The sequence below is a fragment of the Lissotriton vulgaris genome, chromosome 7, assembly GCF_964263255.1.
Source record: "Lissotriton vulgaris chromosome 7, aLisVul1.2, whole genome shotgun sequence".
Lineage (NCBI taxonomy): Eukaryota > Metazoa > Chordata > Amphibia > Caudata > Salamandridae > Lissotriton > Lissotriton vulgaris.
In genome coordinates this window covers 550,871,466-550,890,679 of record NC_141695.1, presented here as the reverse complement: position 1 = coordinate 550,890,679, position 19,214 = coordinate 550,871,466, and the positions used below count along the sequence as shown (strand labels likewise).

The window sequence follows — 19,214 nt, the reverse complement described above, 5'->3', positions numbered from 1 at the left end:
ACAAGAAGCGCTTATATTCACAAAAGCAAGCAATGCAAAGATTCACAGGTTACGTAGAAATGCTCCTCTATTGCAAAATCAATCGCAACGCTCTTATGGTTTGGTGACAGTACCAACCATGAGCTATTTCAAGAGGATCACTGAAACAATATCAATGTCAAAAATATTGAGATACCAAAATATTGAGTAAAAAAACATAGAATGCTAAAATATCGACTTCCTATCTCCAAACAGGTAAGTACAAAAATATTGAATCAAAGATATCAATGTTAAAAATATAGACAGTCAAAATATCGAAATTTATAAAATAATAAATATAACTCATTTAAAAATACTTAAATAACATCAAAACGAATAGAAAATTTAAAAAATATATATTTTTTAAAATATATATATATATATATATACATACATACACACACACACACATATATATATATAAACATACTATTGATACAATATATTTACCATAGGATAGCGAGAGGGTTAAATTTACTATTACCATTCCAGTCAGTGCAACAGTAGAAAAAACATTGGATAGCATAGCAGTAAACATTACTATTCCCACTCCAGTGAGTGCAACAGTAGGGAAAACGTTGGATAGCATAGGGGTAAAAATTACTATTCCCACTCCAGTGAGTGCAACAGTAGGGAAAGCGTTGGATAGCAGGAGGGTACAAATGACTATTCCCACTCCAGAGAGTGCAACAGTAGGGAAAGTGTTGGATAGCGTAGGGGTAAAAATTACTATTTCCACTCCAGTGAGTGCAATAGTAGGGAAAGTGTTGGATAGCGTTGGGGTGTAAATTACTATTCCCACTCCAGTGAGTGCAACAGTAGGGAAAGCGTTGGATAGCGTAGGGGTAAAAATTACTATTCCCACTCTAGAGAGTGCAACAGTAGGGAAAGCTTTGGATCGCGTAGGGGTAAAAATTACTATTCCCACTCCAGTGAGTGCAACAGTAGGGAAAGCGTTGGATAGCGGGAGGGTAGAAATGACCATTACCACTCCTGAAAGTACAACAGTAGGGAAAGGGTTGGCTAGCGTAGGGGTAAAAATTACTATTTCCACTCCAGTGAGTGCAACAGTAGGGAAAGCGTTGGATAGCGGGAGGGTAAAAATTACTATTCCCACTCCACTGAGTGCAACAGTAGGGAAAGCGTTGGATAGCGGGAGGGTTAAAATTACTATTCCCACTCCACTGAGTGCAACAGTAGGGAAAGCGTTGGATAGCGCAGGGGTAAAAATTACTATTCCCACTCCAAAGAGTGCAACAGTAGGGAAAGTGTTGGATAGCGTAGAGGTAAAAATTACTATTCTCACTCCAGTAAGTGCAACAGTAGGGAAAGCATTGGATAGTGGGAAGGTAAAAATTACTATTCCCACTCCAGGGAGTGCAACAGTAGGGAAACTAAATACTTCATATATAAATAAAAATAACATAAATATGAATACCAATTACAAATTAATTTAAATAATTAACAATTGTATATAATATATTAATCAATTAAAAAAAAAATATATATATATATTATTAATAATTACCTACTAATACAAATTATTTACCAATTAACAATAAATTAATTTAAAATTTAAAAAAAATTAGATAAAAAAAACAAATTTTAAAAATGTAATTACTTACAATTAAATTACTTCCCACCCTATTCCCCCATAAACCCACAACCCATTACAGAAAATAAAATAAAAGTAACATAATTATCAATTAATCAATTATTTAAAATTAATTAACAATTATATTTTAATTATTTACCAATTAATAATTAACAATTAATTCAAAATAAATACCAATAAGTAAATGAAAATATTTAACTAATTCTAATTAAATTACTTCTCACCCTATTCCCCTCCAAACCCACAACCCGCTACAGAAAATAAATGACTACAATGAACATATTTATCAAATAATCAATTAAAATTAATTACCAATTATATTTTAATTAATTACTAATTAATTAACAATTAATTCAAAATACCAATAAATAAATTAACATATTTAATGAATTATAATTAAATTACTTCCCACCCTATTCCCCTATAAACCCACAACCCGCTACAGAATTATATTACGCAAATATTAAAAATAATATTAACTTACCTCAAATTCAATATTTTTGTTGTCTATATTCTGTCCATTCGATATTTTGTCCATTCTATATTTTTGATTCGATATTAATGCTATTCTATTCGATATTAACACCTTAGGAGCGTCGAACGTTCAGTGGCCAGTGCTGAACGTTCGAATAACGGGCGCGGCCCCGTCGGCCAATGGACGTGCGCAGCACTGGCAAGGTAGTGCTCCCGACGACCGTTGGCCGACGGCAGCACTTGAAGGGTTAATACTATTCTATTCGATATTTTGGTAGTCTATATTCTGTCTATTCGATATTATGCCTATTCTATATTTTTTTACTCGATATTATTGCTACTCGATATTAAAAACTCGATATTTTGACTGTACACCATTTCAAGAGGTGCAAAGCTAGAAACATTGTAGATCACGAACATGTCCAAGTGAAGCTACCAGCAGTTGTAACAGGTCTTTAATTACAAGTCAACTGATGGGAAATTGCAAAGCACATTAGATACCCGGACCATTGTTGTAGGCAAGAACTTACAAGCCAAACTACAACTATTGAGCTTGGTAGCCTTGGTCCTAAGATCTTACTCGACACCATTTGATATTTCCTCAGCACTGAATGGCTATTCTAAACTAAGCTAAATACTCTTACATCAGGGCTTTCAACCCGCTTTACTGGAAAAGGTTCTGCATCTGTGTTTACAAAAAACAGTTAATCCAACTGCTTGTCAGGAAAAAACATTTCGGACGCAGATGCTGCATCTACGATAATCTGGAGTTCAATTTTCCTCTACCGAAATACATTTACTTGCTAAGACAGCCGACAAGTGAACAATTTCCTAGAAAATATTAACAATTATTTTCCCTTTAATTAGAAGACCAAAGTAGATTATGGTAATGCACTCTTTATTAACATTCAAAAGCGTTATTACATAAGTTACAAACGCTACAGAATGCTGCAGCACGCTACCGCTGGGCATTCCGAAACATATATCTGCCTCTCAAACTCTGATCCAACTACACTGGCTCCCCATAGATAAACATATACAGTTTAAGGCACTTTGCATTGCATTCAGGGCACAACCAACTGTTGGCCCGACTACTTTATACAGCATTTTCAAGGATACATCCCAGCACACTCGCTGGGTTCATCTACAAGTGGAAATTTGGTAATCCCCAGATTTAACAAAGCTAACTGGGGTAGGAGAGGCTTCATTTTATGCACATCGAGACTGTGGAACTCACTTCAAGCAGAATTACAAGTTATGACAAATCTACTTGAGCTCAGGAAAAATCTAAAAAACCTGGCTCTTTATCAAATAAATCTGGCACCTTCTGGCTCTTTCTAACCTGCCAGGATCTCCTTAGCACCTAAATAGCCCTGGGTGATTGTCACGCTTTATACATTTTCTTTTAATTTCATCTGCTTTATGGTAACTTAATATTGTTCTATCATGGAAAGCTGTATTCCAATTGGCCGCTTTATCCGGCTATAGCCTAAGCAAAATTCATAGAATGTGGTCATAGGAACCCTACACAATTTTCTAGTGTATCTATGAGAAAACATAATTAATTTCAGATTTTTATATAAATACAACCCATTTTCCTTATATCTTTCAAAATTCAACTACTCCAACTTAGCAGTCAGCTCATACATAAATAAGATCGGACTAGTATTCTATGTCCCTATACAGAAAAAGGTAAACACTTCAGGAAAGTGAAATAACTTAGTCAATATGACTATCAGAATTAGATTATCCACCACTACGAAATACATAGCAGGCTGTATCACATCATTTATATTTCTATGCTTTCAGAAAGCAAACAAACGATTCTGTGAATACTAAAATCTCACTTACAGAGCAAATGCTACTTCCATGGCTGTCATGAGTAGAGTCCCAAGTTCAGGTATCTGTAATCACCCATCTGGATGTTGATCCATTCTTTCAACACTGTCTCAAGAAATCTCTATGGCGGACACGCCCAGTTTCTTTTTACAAAGGTTTAGTCTCATTGACAAGGTCACTATTATTAGTGATGAGCGTGATATTCTAGCTAGTGTTTATGACGATCAAGTCATGATGGGGAATGCTTCACTTAGAGGTGCAGTATTATCTTTGAGCCCAACAAAGGAGCTGCATGTCTGGTTTAATTTTACCCTATTCCAATAGGGTCTTTCCAGTTTAAAGTACAGCTACTAAGGGACCAAAAATATGATTGTTTCAAATTACTTTTTAATTATTTTCTAAACAAATCAGAAGACAAAATTCAGTTACTAACTTATCCTATAGAGATGCACATCATTAATTATTTTCTAAACAAATCAGAAGGCAACATTCAGTTACTAACTTATCCTATAGAGATGCACATCTTTGAAATTCTTTATCTCTTCTTCATGTTTCAGGATCCTGTGGCAAGGCAGTACTATTTACTGTTGCTAACTATCAATGGAGATCCAACAAGCACGAAAATACTGGTATTCAACTGCTATCTTCACAGCTCAAAATGCAGATGTGGGAAGCTCTCTGAGCATTAATCAGATCACTTCTAGAAATAAAAGCACCCTAACGTTGGGAGAAACTGGTGGGTCAGGCACACTGCCAGTAAAGAAAATATCTGGAGTAACTGAGCACCTCCAAAACAAGCATTTACAATGCAACAGTTTCGCCTTTGCAAAAGTTAGAGCTATTGGCATTGTAAATGACAACATTTGTATTTATGTGTTGGTTTTGAAAACAGATAAATAAATGGCATTGTCATTTACAATGCCAATAGCTTAATCTCTCGCAAATGCAACACACACACACAGAGAGGCCCCCCACACAGAGCCCCCCATACACACCCACAGAGCCCCCCCACACACCCACACAGAGCCCCCCCACACCCACACAGAGCCCCCCCACACACCCACAGAGCCCCACACACACCCACAGAGCCCCCCCCCCACACACCGACACAGAGCCCCCCCCACACACTGCGAGATATGTGACTAGAGGCCTCGAGGCAGACAGGTTTTCTCAGGCTCCGATTTAAAACACCCCGTCCTATCTTGCAGATGGACGGGGGAGGGTTGCATTTTCCAATTTCTACTCCATTTCAATAATCCTACAGTTTGGTAGCTGCAGAAGAGGCTATAACTATTTCACTCCCATGAGTGATATTGCAGGTCTCTAACTCTTTATTTTAGACATCAATATTTTTTATTTCACAGAAGCAAAGTTTATTGCAATCCTTGTGGGAGAGCTAGTATTTCTTTAAACTTTTGCTACAAGCACTCTCTGTACTGCACTTGTCCTATGTTCAGAAAGGTGCTGTGTCATGTTTGACTCTTATGTTCTCTTTTGGTTCATTGTTACATAGAATAAAGTCTTCCTGCGTGCGTCTGGGTCTCTTTGGGTCCAGTTGACTCCCTTTCCTTCTTGTAAAAGCCATAGTACCTCCCGTTTCCGCCAGGATTCTTCAACTGGCAGTTCTCCTAGTTGCACGAGTTTGTGCGGCACAAGTTGTATAGCTGCATGTCATCTGATGCCATTTTGCAGGCCTGTACTTAACGGTGCTCAAATCTTTCAGCGCATCTGCGTAGGTGTGTGGTGCATGCGCCTGATTACATGTGAACCTTATTTGAGGTGCAGGCGCCGGCAGAACCTCAAAATGTACATATCTACTACTTCACCCCGTTAAAGGGACAGTGACTTTGTCTGACATCCCGAGACCACTAGCCACCAGGAGCCTGCATAAAATATCAAGAACACTCCTTGCGCAGGTTAACGTGTAGGTGGGGCACCTTCTTCGGAAAGGACTCCTAAAAGCGGTGTTAATATAAGTTTGTGTTCTTGTGCAATGTAACTGGTGCTAATGTAAAGCGTTCCTATATCTTCAGGTCGAGTTTGCACTCTACAGAACTGCAAAAAGAAGCTGCTTAGCTGGGCCATTAGCGAGATTAAAGACTGCTTGTGGCATGTGCATGCACAAGCGGCAGCCAATCTCTTTCTTATCTGAGCATTAACACTAAAGGAATGTCTCTTTATAAAACGTAGTTTCCGCTGCACGTCATTAAACAGCACACAGAACAAACCGTGCCACCGGTGGGCTTTCAGATATCACTCGGAGACATTTTTAAGTTCAGGCGCATGGGATTCACAACAATTAGAACGAAGCACATTATTGGTTTCTCCTTTCTTTGTGTGATGATATATTTTATAGATTGGGTGCGACTGTTTGGCACCCACGAAATCATCTCAGTGTTTTAGTTAAGGACATGAATACAGTCCCCGACATGGACCTGTCTCAAAGTGCGTTTTTAAATACTTTCAGGTCCGAGACCAGGAGGAACCCGGCCCACTTAATGTATTGGCATGTTCTTGCCCCTATTTGTAGAAACGCCGAACTGCCATTAATACACTCAAACATTGTCAAAATTGTTTTTTATTGTTTAGGCCGAGGAGTAGGGGGACTGTGAGAGGAAGTTAGACCAAGGAACAGCGCAAAAAATGTTTGACATCACCCAGGAAACATTGATGTAGACATTTCCAGAACAGGCGCGTGACAGATATGAGAAATGTAAAGACATAAAAATGCAAAACAGCAATAATCGTGACGTTCCTTTTACTGCACCGAGTCCAGTTTACTCCTGCAGCTGTTGCTCTGCCTTCTACGTCACCCCTGCAAGAAAATGTTCAAATCGGTCTAAAGAGGACACGAGCCAAGAAGCTGTCCCCGGCCCGCTCTCTGGAGGGGTCCGCGCCCTGCTCCGGACATGAGGCAGAGATTAAGGGCGATCGCTGGGCGGAGCCAAAGGTGGGCCTGAGCGATGCCGCACCGGAAGTCAGGACGCAGGGGGCTTCCCACTAACCCCACACCAGGAATGACACGCCCGGAATGAAGGGCACACCCCAGTCATGTAACACCTCCTTCCCTCGCCTCTAGGCGCATCCCTGGCCCCACTGCTCCTCGGTCCTCCCAGTCCCGCTGGCTGACCCCTTCCTCCGGAACGAGGCCCGGTTTAGCGTCTTCATCTTGAATACCCAAACGTATAGAAGCCGCTGCCTCCTGATCTGTATGTAGCCTACGAAGGAAATGTGGCTTAGACGATAGTTGCTAAGTTAGGCCGGGTCATTGAAACTTTGCACTGATATAAACACCTTTAAAAATGCACCTTTTTGTTGCTTCTGTAATTTGGAACGGAGCAGAAACATTTCGCCTGGCCACATTGCAAAAAAAGATTTCCACACCAACGGAAAACAAGAAGCACGGGCACACTGACAGGGGGCGGGAGCGGGCACACGGACAGCGGGAGGGGGGCGGGAACGGGCACAAGGACAGCGGGAGGGGGTGAAAACTGGATAAAAAAAAATATTTAAAAATGCCGCTTACCTGCAAGGAAAGAAATCGCGCAGCCCACCGCATCCTGGCAACTTCAATCTCGCAGCCCACTCCTGCAAAGGACACTTTGAAACTGACCAAAACAGGACGAGAAAAAAAATAAAACAACATCCGCCCACCGCCGGAATGACGTCACAAAGGGGCTGGATGAGAAAAAATCTCAGGAACGCCCACGAGTCACCTCACAGAATGACGGACGCCTCGGTCTTCCAACGGCTAGCCTCCATTTATGGAGCTAGCCAATGGAAGACTGAGGCGGGACAAGCCCACATACTGCAAAACAAAAGATTTCGCATGCGCGAAACGCTGCTTGCGCAGCTTTCGACAGGCGAAACCTAAAAATGGACTCGCATTTGTTTGAGTTACAGCTATTGGCATTGTTAACAGCAATGTTTTTTCGCTATGGTTATGGAGTGTATGTATTTGGTGTGTAGTGGTATTATGTGGGTTGTATTGTATTATTTGTGGAATTGTGTGGAGTGGATTTGTGTATTGGAATTATGTGGTTTGGTGGGCTCTGGAATTATGTGGATAGTAATTATTTGGTATTGAGCGTAGTGGAATTATATGGAGAGGGAATGTGTTAAAGAGTGTAATTATGTGGAATGGTGTTTTGCGGAGTGGTATGTAGTGTAGGTTAATTATGTGGTGTGCTGTTGAATTTTGTGGCATGATGCTTAATTTTGTGGTGTGTATTGGATGTATGTGGTAGGTGTAGAATTATGTGGTGTGGATTTGAAATGTGAGACAGGGAACTGTGTAGATATCATTACCTTTTTGGTGACAAATAAAAAACCAAACAGGAGATCTTCTTTCGGTCTGTCTTTGTGTGTTAAGAAAAAAAATGAAAAACTGATGTTTGGACATATAATTGGAGACCTTTTTTGGACTCCTTGTTATTAAGTTAATGGGCAGAATGGAGTAGCGATAGCGGCAAAAGGTTCCACCTACCAGGAGAGAAGATATTGGAAGAGTTGCCACAGAAAGAAACAGGCAGATGGTCCCACCTACCAGAGGAGAGAACATATTGCAAGAAGGCGGCCACAGAAAGGCTGGTGTCTGCAGTAATAATGACACTTGGTCATGGGGCGGCCTGCCACAACCTCATCCTATTATCGTTTGCAGCTGAGGTAAAAATACAAACTTCCTAACATAAATTACGTATACGTGTAAATATAGTGTACATTGCATCTTTTTAATCTGTAAACCACATTTGTGTCCATCTGCAAATTGCTTCAAGACTGTGAATGTGAAGCCAAAACATGAGCTTTTCAAAATAATGCACACATCTACCAACAAACATTCTATACTACCAGACAAGAAATAAAACAAGCTGAGGAATGTAAATCTTGCTGTAAAATGTTATGCACATCTGTAACCCTTCACATTTAGAACTAACTTTATCTATGAGATGCTGCTCCTTACATTCATTGCCTTGGGACAGGAGAGTCATTTGATTAGCAGGGATCTCAGAGGTTTGCGTTTTGTTTTTATTATTTTCTGAAACAGCCTCCGGACCTAAAGAGCACTATACAAATAGACTTAGGCACATTCAGTAATGGCTCTGCAGCTGCAAGGACCCTCTGCCTCGGAGGCTGCAGTGGGACGGAAGGAGCAAGAGAAAATCGGGGAGCTGCATAATGATCACAGTACTAATACAAATTATAAATGGAGCATGTAAAAAGTATGTTTTGAAGGAAGTCTTAAGAGATAGATAGAGTAACCCGAAAAGCATGGGAGTTTCAATCATAGCAACTCAGAAATGTGCATACTGTAAATGTAAATGTAAATGTAGTATACTTGTAAAGCGCACAGCTGCCCCAGCAACGGGGCGTCCCGGCGCTGTATAACGCTGTGGAACCCTTCCTGGCTCTCCCTGTGAGATGCCCCTCCGGGACACCCCCAAGGTGAAGCCAGGCATCCCAGTGTTGTTGGGGCCGTTGTGGAGATTAAGCAAGCTATTGCCCAGAGTTGCAGCGTGGGACCCATGATTAGAGTAGGCGCCGAGGCGAGAATTATCAAGTCCACGGACATTGAGCCCAAGACCCTGCCGCGTCGGGACTTAAACCCTGGTCCCGGGCCTGATCTCTGCTTCAGAGTCTGCCGCTCTAACCAGTGAGCCACACTTCTCCACTCAAATCAAAAATCAAAAACCCCAGTTAGCTGCAGTAGTGTGTTTGGGCACTTAAAGTTCCTCGATACACAGAGGAGGTTAAGACACATTGGGCCATATGTAGATAGAACGGGTTTTGCGATTCTCAAATGACGACTTTTAGGGAATCTCAATTAGAGAATCGCAAAACGCAATGTAGGTAGGATTAGCAAAATATTTTGTGATTCTCACAAATTGAGATTCGCAAATAAAGAATACCTTCCCATTCATTCCTATGAGCTAGAAGGCCCATAGGAAAGAATGGGAAGACATTCTCAATTTGCGATTCCCAATTAGAGAATCGTAAATTGAGAATGCAATTTCAAGGTTGAAAGGGTGTGCATAGGATACCCTGTTGCACCCCTGAAATAAGCATGTGTGCACATGTGGCGCACATACATACCCTAAGGGCACGTATGTGCGCCACATGACATTTTGAAATATGCAAAAAACTGAATTTTTCATAGAAATCGCAAATTACCACCAACCTGAATTTGGTAGTAATTTGCGATTCCTTAAGCCAAAATCCCACAACTTGGGTGCTTCCTACATTGCATTTAAGGAATCGCAAATTGGGATTCCTTAAATGCATTCACAAAATAAGGAAATCGTAAAGTTTGCGATTCCTTATTTTGCGAGTGGGTTTTTGGGTGCTACATAGTACACTGCCCAAATTGCGATCGCAAGCGCTGAAATGCGAATTTCAGAATTTGCGATCGCAATCTGGCTTCCTACATATGGCCCTATGTCCCTAGTCCTAACATTTGATTTAGCAGATTGCCAATAATGCTGGAAAACAAATATAAAAATGAGAAAAACAAATGGGCAGGGGGAGCCGCAGTGCCCAGCCAGGCAGCTGGGATCCGGGTGGGGAAACGTGGCTAGGAGGGTGTAGAGCACAAACCCATTCCTGTGCTAGCAAGGGCTGTGGTGATGAAGAAAAAAAGGCGTGCCCGCCATGTTAAGAGATGAATCGCATCGGGCGCTGTGTTGACCAAATAAAACATGCCCCGCACCTCCTGAAGCAGCAGGCATGCTGCCGCCATGCCAGTAATAAACAAGTAATAACAGCAGGAAATCTCACATTTGTACCATGAAACCGAATACTGAAAGAATGAAGGAAAGGCACTCAGTAATAAACTTGTCCTACCATTAGAACGACGAGCTGTAAGAGGCTGCAGGGCAGAAGTAGCTAGGCATGTCATTATACAACAAGCAAAGGAACAACACTTGTAACAGGAGTGGTCTGATTGAAACTGCATAAGGCGGAATGAAGGAGCCAATAGAAAACATGGGTGGTGCGTCAAGCCCATATCTAGATACAGCATGTCTCGAAGATACAGCAGGTCTCGAAGAGACAATGCATGCACTGCCCAGGCGAGACCAAAAAAATAGTAAATAATAATGTAAACGCAGAATGTTAAGGACATTTTATGGAATAGAAAAATAGCTGCCATTGCCATTTATTTATGTGGGTAAACGGGTTTGCCCTAATCACCCCAACACATCTAGGCAATCACATCAATGCAAACACAAAGGAAGGGATGTGTGGGAAAAGAGCCAAGTAATTTCTGTAGAGAAAACAAAGAAATTAGTCTCTACATAGGGAGGCTCAGTACCCAGGCCTATTACTTAACCCCTTAAGGGCGGGGAACGTTCAGCGGTCGTCGCGTGCACTACCTCGCTAGTGCTGCGCACGTCCGCTGAACGTTCCAATCTTATTCGCACAATGGAACGTTCCGCACTAGCGCGGAATATTTTCAGCGCTGGCAACGGTTTAATTAATCATTCACAATTCTGGCCCGGATTGATTATAAACCTCAGTTTGTTTTTCACATACATAAAACACATAACAAGAACTGTGAAACAATGATCATCAATATTTCAAGGTTCATTCCTGCCTTATTACGGTTGCGAAACCACACCAATTCGTACGCTAGAAGTGTGGCAGGTAGTCCCATACACACATAGTGGGGTAACTTGTAACCTCTACACAGTCCAGAAAAAGTGTATATCCAAGTATCTTGTGTATAACTTGAAATCAGCCGGACTCGTGTAGTCGACGCGTTTCAGCCTACTCAGTCCAGGACATGGGCAACAAGTAGGCTAAAAAACTAGCGCAAGGATGATGGTACCGGAACCCCGCCCAGCCGGGCGGAAAAACCACTCTGTAACAATACATGTAGAAAAAAACCAATTTCCAAGGCACAGGTACAGAAATTACTTCAAGAGTCCATTTCTGACTGGTTTCAGACCCAATTACAATGCACTGTTGGGAGTAACAGGTGCACTCCCCTGGTTAGTGAGAGTGTTCGCGGAAGATAGACAAAGCCACAGGAGTAAAGTCCCTGTTTGGATACCCAGTGCATTGTAATTGGGTTCAAAGCCGGTCAGAAAGGGACCCTTGAATGATTAAGTAAGTAGTAGGCCTGGGGACTGAGCGCCCCTATGTAGAGACTAATTTACTTGTTTTCTCTACAGAAATGACTTAGATCTTTTCCCACACATCCCTTCCTTTGTATTTATATTGACTGCCATTTATTTAAGCAGGGTAAACCTCATAGTATTTTTGCTTGTTTCACTTTTTCAGGACTGTCAGTTTGATTTACAACTGTTTCATTTTAAAAGTACAACCACCATGTCAAAGTGGCTACTTCATTCACAATAATAAACCAGACTATCAAAGGGCAGAAACATCCACCTACGTGAGAAAACTATGGCACTATTGTTACATCAAACTGCATGGTGCCCCGATTGCCCAGATGCACAGCAACAGATGCAAATTTTTTTTTGGGGGGGGGGGGGGGGGGGGGGGATTTTAAATACAGTGTAAGTTACTGGCCCGGACTCCACTTTTGTCTAACCAGTGCAACAGTTCCCACCTCTGGTGCTATTGTCCCACTATTCTATTAATAACTTATTTCAGTAAGAAAATACAAATTAAGTGCTTAGCTGAAATTAGATATGTAGTATTTTACAATGATGTAGGACATGCTGTAGCTATCTGGCCATTTAAAACCACGAAGGCAGGCAAACCTTTTCAGTGATCGTAAGTTACCAGGTTTAGATATTCATTTATTATCACAATGGTCACTGAAAACCACATTTTAAAATGAGAAAAGGGAACATCAAACTTCTTTATAGAGAGGATAACCTTACCTTGCAGCATACAGCGATAGGCAGATTCAGAAATTGCATAAATATGTGGTGGCATTTCATGGCGCTTCTTTCCTCGGTACATTTCAATAATGTTTTCTGAATAAATGGGCAGATTCTTGTATGGATTTATAACCACGCAAAACAATCCGGAATAAGTCTAAAGAAAACAACATTGAAAAGGTTAAAGTACGCATGTCTGATAAATATTTCAGACACTTATTTAGAAATGTGTGTAAATGAATAAAAGGTTTAAACATCAAAAAAAATAACAGGTTAATCAAACTAAACAGTTAAAATAATTTCTGCAAATTTACTACACTTCCATTCAAATAGATGGAAAGAATAAGTCAAAAGCTTTCATTAACCTTATTGGGGTGTGGGGGAAAAAAGTCTCTTTTTACAAAAGAATACCGACTCCTAACATTTAGGTCAACTCTGGCGCACAAAGTCCTAATTGGTGCACTTTTAATGTTAGTCTGTTTTTCACAAATCTCAATGGAGATGCAGATGTACATTAAACTTCATATGCCATGTTCAATAGTCACCTATGTCCGTATTACTACTATCAACCACTTCTAGTGTTACCATAATAAGAACATTTAGATTACTAATGGATAATCAATGTCAATTACCCTGTATATTATCGAATCACTGACTTTTTTTTTAAATCCAGCACCACTGCTACGAAATTTGTGCTTTTCGGTCTGTATACAAATCTTAGTCAGTAGTACCTATGACTGAAACATTACTTTAGAGCCTGTTTTCGTGGTTTTTCTACACAAACTTGTTAATAAACCTGTATGAAGCTTAAAATAAATATATAGTCATGGTGCTGAAAAACAAAAAATATCTATAGCCGACAACTTAAAGAAGACAACTATTTCAACAGAGGACCATTTACCTACTTTACTGTGGAGCAACAAATTACTCTTTCCACGCAGGATCTTGAAATCAATCGAAACTATGCAAACTCCTCCAGCTCTTAGACTGCACAGCATCACACTCTACTAAAGCCATGTTCAAAGGTATATTGAAAGAAATCAAAAAAGTTAAAACAGACCAAGTACCGAAGATGGAATCACTCAGCAAGAGTTAATACTATGGATGAAGGATTAGAAACCTCAATTGCAAGACATCAAGCCCCAAGTAGCTGCTTAGGAAAACACTTTGAAAGAAAAGGAGTTTAACCCCTTCGATGCTTGTGACGGAACCATTCCGTCATCAGTCACGGTTGGGCTGTGCTGATGACGGAATGGTTCCGTCACAACCACACCCATTTCAATGAGGGGCAGCACAGGAGGGGAATTCCATTAGCACCGATGGAGTTAAGAATGTCACTTAGATCAAATCTTTAATCTGGAAATGCGAGGACTTAAGAGACCCAGTCTCAATGTTCCAATTTTTAGAGAGTAGGAATACTGGAAGGGCTCAAATACAGCACCAAAGACATGGTTCAATGGGTCTATGACCTACTGAAAGAACATTTCTGAAGAAATAGCAGTTCCCTAAACTCTATCGGCAGGGACCATTAGACCTTTTTTGAAGATTCCATCCTTTAATATCTATCGGAATTTGATTGGAAATAGTTCTATTGCTTTGCTGCTGCAAAGGAAAAACCTCTTCTCCCCATAAAACGTACTGGGGAGTAGATGGTACATTTCTTAGCCACAACAGATAGGATACTGCCAAAAATGACCTGGGGGACCATGGCAAGTGAATTAAACTAATTATTTGAGCTATTGAAAGCCAATGCAGAATAGGTGTAATCTTCTCCCTAGAGCGAGTCTTGGTCGCAATTCTAGCAGCTGCATTTTGACCCAGTTCTAGTCTTCGGATTCAATTTTTAGGCAGAGCCAGTAAGCAAGAATGGGCATAGCCAAGACGGGCCTGAATAAGGGTGGTGATGGGCTACTTGTGAAAATTTGTCAGGATCAATCATAGCATTTATAAAGCTCACTACATACCGTGAGAGGGGGGGGGGCACTGCTACTGTACGAAGAGCCAGGTCTTGAGGAGTCTCATGAAGGTTAGGAGGTCTTCGGTCCACTGCAGATGGATGGGGAGGGTGTTCCATGTCTTGGCGGTGAGGTGGGAGAATGATCTGCAGCCGGCGGTCACTTCGGATGCTGGGGACAGTGGCGAGGGCGTGGTCTGCGGAGCGGAGCTGGCGGGTGGGGTGTAGAGGCTGAGTCGGCTGTTGAGGTATGCTGGTCCGGTGTTGTGGAGTGCCTTGTGTGCGTGGGTGAGGAGTTTGAAGGTTATCCTCTTGTTGATGGGGAGCCAGTGCAGGTCTCTCAGGTGGGGTGTGATGTGGCAGCGGCAAGAGATGGTGAGGATCTGGCGTGCAGAGGCGTTCTGGATGCGTTGGAGCCGTTTCAGGAGTTTGGCCGGGGCTCCTGCTTTGAGGGCGTTGCCGTAGTCCAGTCTACTGCTCAGGGCCTGGGTGACTGTCCTTCTAGTCTCGGTGTGGATCCACTTGAAGATCCTGCGAAGCATGCGGAGGGTGTTGAAGCAGGAGGAGGAGACGGCGTTGACCTGTTTCGTCATGGAGAGGGCATCGTCGAGGATGACCCCTAGGTTGCGTGCGTGGTCTGTGGGTGTAGGGGGTTCTCCCAGTGCAGTGCTACCAGGAGTCGTCCCATGCTGAGGGGGTGGATCTGAGGATGAGGACCTCGGTCTTGTCTGAGTTCAGCTTCAGTCGGCTGTTTCTCATCCAGTCGGCGATAGCCTTCATTCCTTCGTGGAGGTTGGTTTGGGCGGTGTGAGGGTCTTTGGTGAGGGAGAGGATCAGCTGGGTGTCGTCGGCGTAGGAGATGATGTTGGTGTTGTGCCGCCGTGCTACATGGGCGAGCGGTGCCATGTAGTAAAAGGAAGAATTGTTTTTCAATCAATCAATCAATCAAGGCATTTATATAGCGCACTACTCACCCAGAGGGTCTCAAGGCGCTTTTCAGGAGTTGGAGATGCCAAAAGCAGGAGCCTGAGCCCTTATTTATTTGTGGTACTACAGAGTTTGGAATTTAGATACTTCACCAGATTTTTCAGAGTCACCAGATGAGAGGACATAACCCATGATATCTGGCCCAGGGAGGGTCGCCATTTCTCTAATCTATAAGATTCAGGCAACCTGATTCATCAAGCCGAAATCGGCTCGCAAAGGGCCAGATTCTGAGAATCTGGCCCTTTGCGAGAGCTATTTTTGCATTTGGGATTCATCATCCCAAATGCAAAAATCGGTAATCGCGATTTCGCAATTTTGCAAGGAATAACATTTAAGGAATCTCTATTTGAGATTCCTTAAATGCAATTCATCATCCATTTAAAAATTGTGAATTCGCAATTTCGGCCCGCTATTTACCGTGGGGTCAAACCTCGTGGTAAATAGCGAAAACTTAGAAAAATGCTTTTAAAAGCATTTTTCTAAGTTGCATGTTGCACATACACATGTCCTTTGGACATGTGTGTGCGCAACACCTGTTTGAATTTGCATTTAAGGGGTGCTACAGGGTGACCTTTGGACACCCCTGGCACCCTTAAAATCGCTATCTTATTTGCGATTAGCTAATTGCTAATCGCAAATAAGGAATACTCCCCATTCATTCCTATGGGCCTTTAAAAGACCTGGAAGCCACAAACTGCCAGTACACATTCTTAAGTGCCTTTTTGGGAGGAAACCTACTATTTGTAGGGTCGTCCCACAAATCCCGTAAACCCAAATCAAACAATAGGCACCTAATGTGTCTTAACCACTTAATTTTGTGATAGGTGTCACTAGTGATTATATCAAGTAAACCCCTTGAGTAGGTTTCCAGTTCCGGGGTGGTCAAAATCCTCCTCCAATACAAAATTCGGCGTAAGGAAGCTATAAGTGCTATTGGGAACATCCCTAAATCATAAAAAAGAGGGTTCAGGGGGGTACTCTTAGGTAATTTTATTAAATTCCTTAAAAAGGAATTTTCTGAGATTGACATCCCCTTAAGATTTTCAATTCCCCACATTTTAACCCCGTATAAAGTGGAACTAACCACTTTACCATTATAAACTTGCAATACTGGGGATATTGGTTTAGTAAGGGATTTAGTATGTTCTACACTCAGTGCACCCGATAGCTGTCTATGTTTAAGGGTAGCCAGCTCAATTTGTTGATTCCAACACAAATTATGCTGGATACAGACTCCCAAATAGGTGAAGGATTGGACCCTTTCCAGAGGACGCTTATTCATAAGCACAGTACCCTTGAAAGATTTAGAGGCATTAAAAGTCATACATTTTGATTTTTGGACATTTACCTCTAACCCACGTGCTGTACAAAAGTCTTCAAAAAGACCTAGAGCTTTTTGAATCCCACTTGGAGTTTTTGCAATTAAAAGACAATCGTCAAGCAAACATTAGAATGGGCACTTTGGCTCCAGCAATGGTTGGTGCATCAACGTTGGAGTCAATTAAAAATTTTGCCTCATCATTAATGTATAAAGAAAATAAGGTTGGGGCCAGGACACAGCCCTGTCGTACTCCAGTTTCCACTGGGAACTGTGGGGTAACATTCACGGGACTCCCCCACCTAATCTGTGCATAGTTCTGTTCATCAATCTTTTTACCAAGGATAAAAGAGTCCCTGGCATACCCATGTTATTGAGAACATTCCATAATGTAGAGCGAGGAACCAGGTCAAATGCCGCTCTTAAATCTATAAAAGCGCATATAGGCTTCCATGACCAATTGTCACTATCTTCCAGTAAAGCATTGCAAAATGCAGCACCTGGTCGACAGTGCTAATTGAGTTTCTGAACCCTGCCTGCAAGTGTGATAAGATCTTGTTGTCACGTTCCCAGTCAAGGATTTTGTTTAAAACCAGCCTGCCAAATATTTTTTGAGATGTATCAATCAGGCTGATTGGCCGGTAATTTCCTGGCTGGGACCTATCCCCTTTTTTATAAACGGGTATGATCTCTGCTCCGTTCCAGGAACTTGGTATTGGAGCTCCCCTAGCGATCATGTTTGATAGAAGAAGTAAGTAATAGCCCCAGGAGTTCTTGTCTTGCAAAAATAGGTCTGCAGGTATGCCATCGATGCCTGGCGCTCTACCAGGAACCACTAAATCTAGAGCACACTGTACATCTTTCAGGGTGAAGAAGTCTTCCGTTGAGGTTTCCAGAGGTACTTCCGCTACTGATTGGGAGTCTTTGCCTTTGGCATACTGCGGCTGGAAATGTTCTACCCATTTTTCTTGGGGGACCCAGTTCTGCGGCTTGTCCGCATTAACATCCACACCCCACTTGTAGACATTCCAGAATCTTCGTGTGTCTTTAGAAGATCCTGCCTCCTTAAGGTCATTCCACCTTTTTTCATCCCAATCACGCTTGGCACTTGAGACAGTGTTTTTATAAATTAGTCTGGCCGCTCTGATATTCTCAGTTAACTCTGATTTTATTGCTTCTCCCAGACTTAGGCGGGCCTTCCTGCATTCACTAGAGTACCACCGTGATGCCTCTGGAACTCGGGAGGCATTCCGCCGGCAGGGCTTAACAAAAAGGCTCTTTAATTCCCCAAAAAGAACCTCATGAATCCTGGTCCCTTCACCCAATTTTTTTAAGAATTATTGACTGGTTCAGATAACATCAATAGATCCAGTTTTGCCTGCTCAAGCTTGCTGCTTATAAAATCCATATTCTCTTTACGAAGTGAAACTTTGGACACCGGACGTGGCGCATATCGTTAGATATTACAATATCATGGGAGGGAGTAGCAGCCATCATAGCCCCAAGATGATCAGGAGATTCCCAATAAGTAAGACTCATAGACAGGGGATTGTGGTCACTCTCTACCCTATCTATAACTGTCATATCTTTAAGATATTTCCATAGACCCAAATTAATCAGAATGTAGTCTATTCTGCTCTTGCGATTACCACTTATGAATGTAAATGCACCAAACTTATCGCCTGTGGTCCTACCATTAGTTGCTCTTAGACCTTTATTTAAGCAGATAGAATTCATTTGGACCACTATATCTGTCCATTTATTTACCGGGTCAAGATCCAATTTGAGAATCCCCCACTCCCTACCTATCCTCCTCGTCCGACACATTCCAGCTTCCTTTCAAAAGAGGTTCAAAATTTACATTAAAATCCCCCCCGACAATTACATTTGAGGGCAAGTATCGACTTTCCAACAGGTCTTCCAATAGTCATAAAACCTCAGATTTTCTACCCCCCGTACTTCTCGCATAGATGTTACAAACATAGACTAATTTGTCATTTGGGAACTTGAGACTTAGTATCTGAAGATCCCTGTGGTTAGTCGGTATGATTTTTATTGTTGGTCTCCCCCTCCCTTCCTTCACTGCAGGGATACTATAGTTCAGATAGTCTGAGAAATACAATTCTTCCATTGTCCAGGTTTCCTGAAATAAGCATATTTCAT

The 19,214-nt window shown here is 41.8% G+C and overlaps 1 protein-coding gene across 7 annotated transcripts in view; it reads right to left on the bottom strand.

Moving 5' to 3' along the window:
• Positions 1-19,214, bottom strand: part of MYH10 (myosin heavy chain 10) — a 1,221,191-nt gene that overhangs the window by 1,143,263 nt on the left and 58,714 nt on the right. For all 7 annotated transcript variants that reach the window (XM_086930637.1, XM_086930640.1, XM_086930641.1 and 4 more), the window contains exon 3: positions 12,793-12,949. In XM_086930637.1, the coding sequence (XP_086786763.1) occupies positions 12,793-12,949 (157 nt within the window). The remainder of the gene's footprint in view (positions 1-12,792; positions 12,950-19,214) is intronic.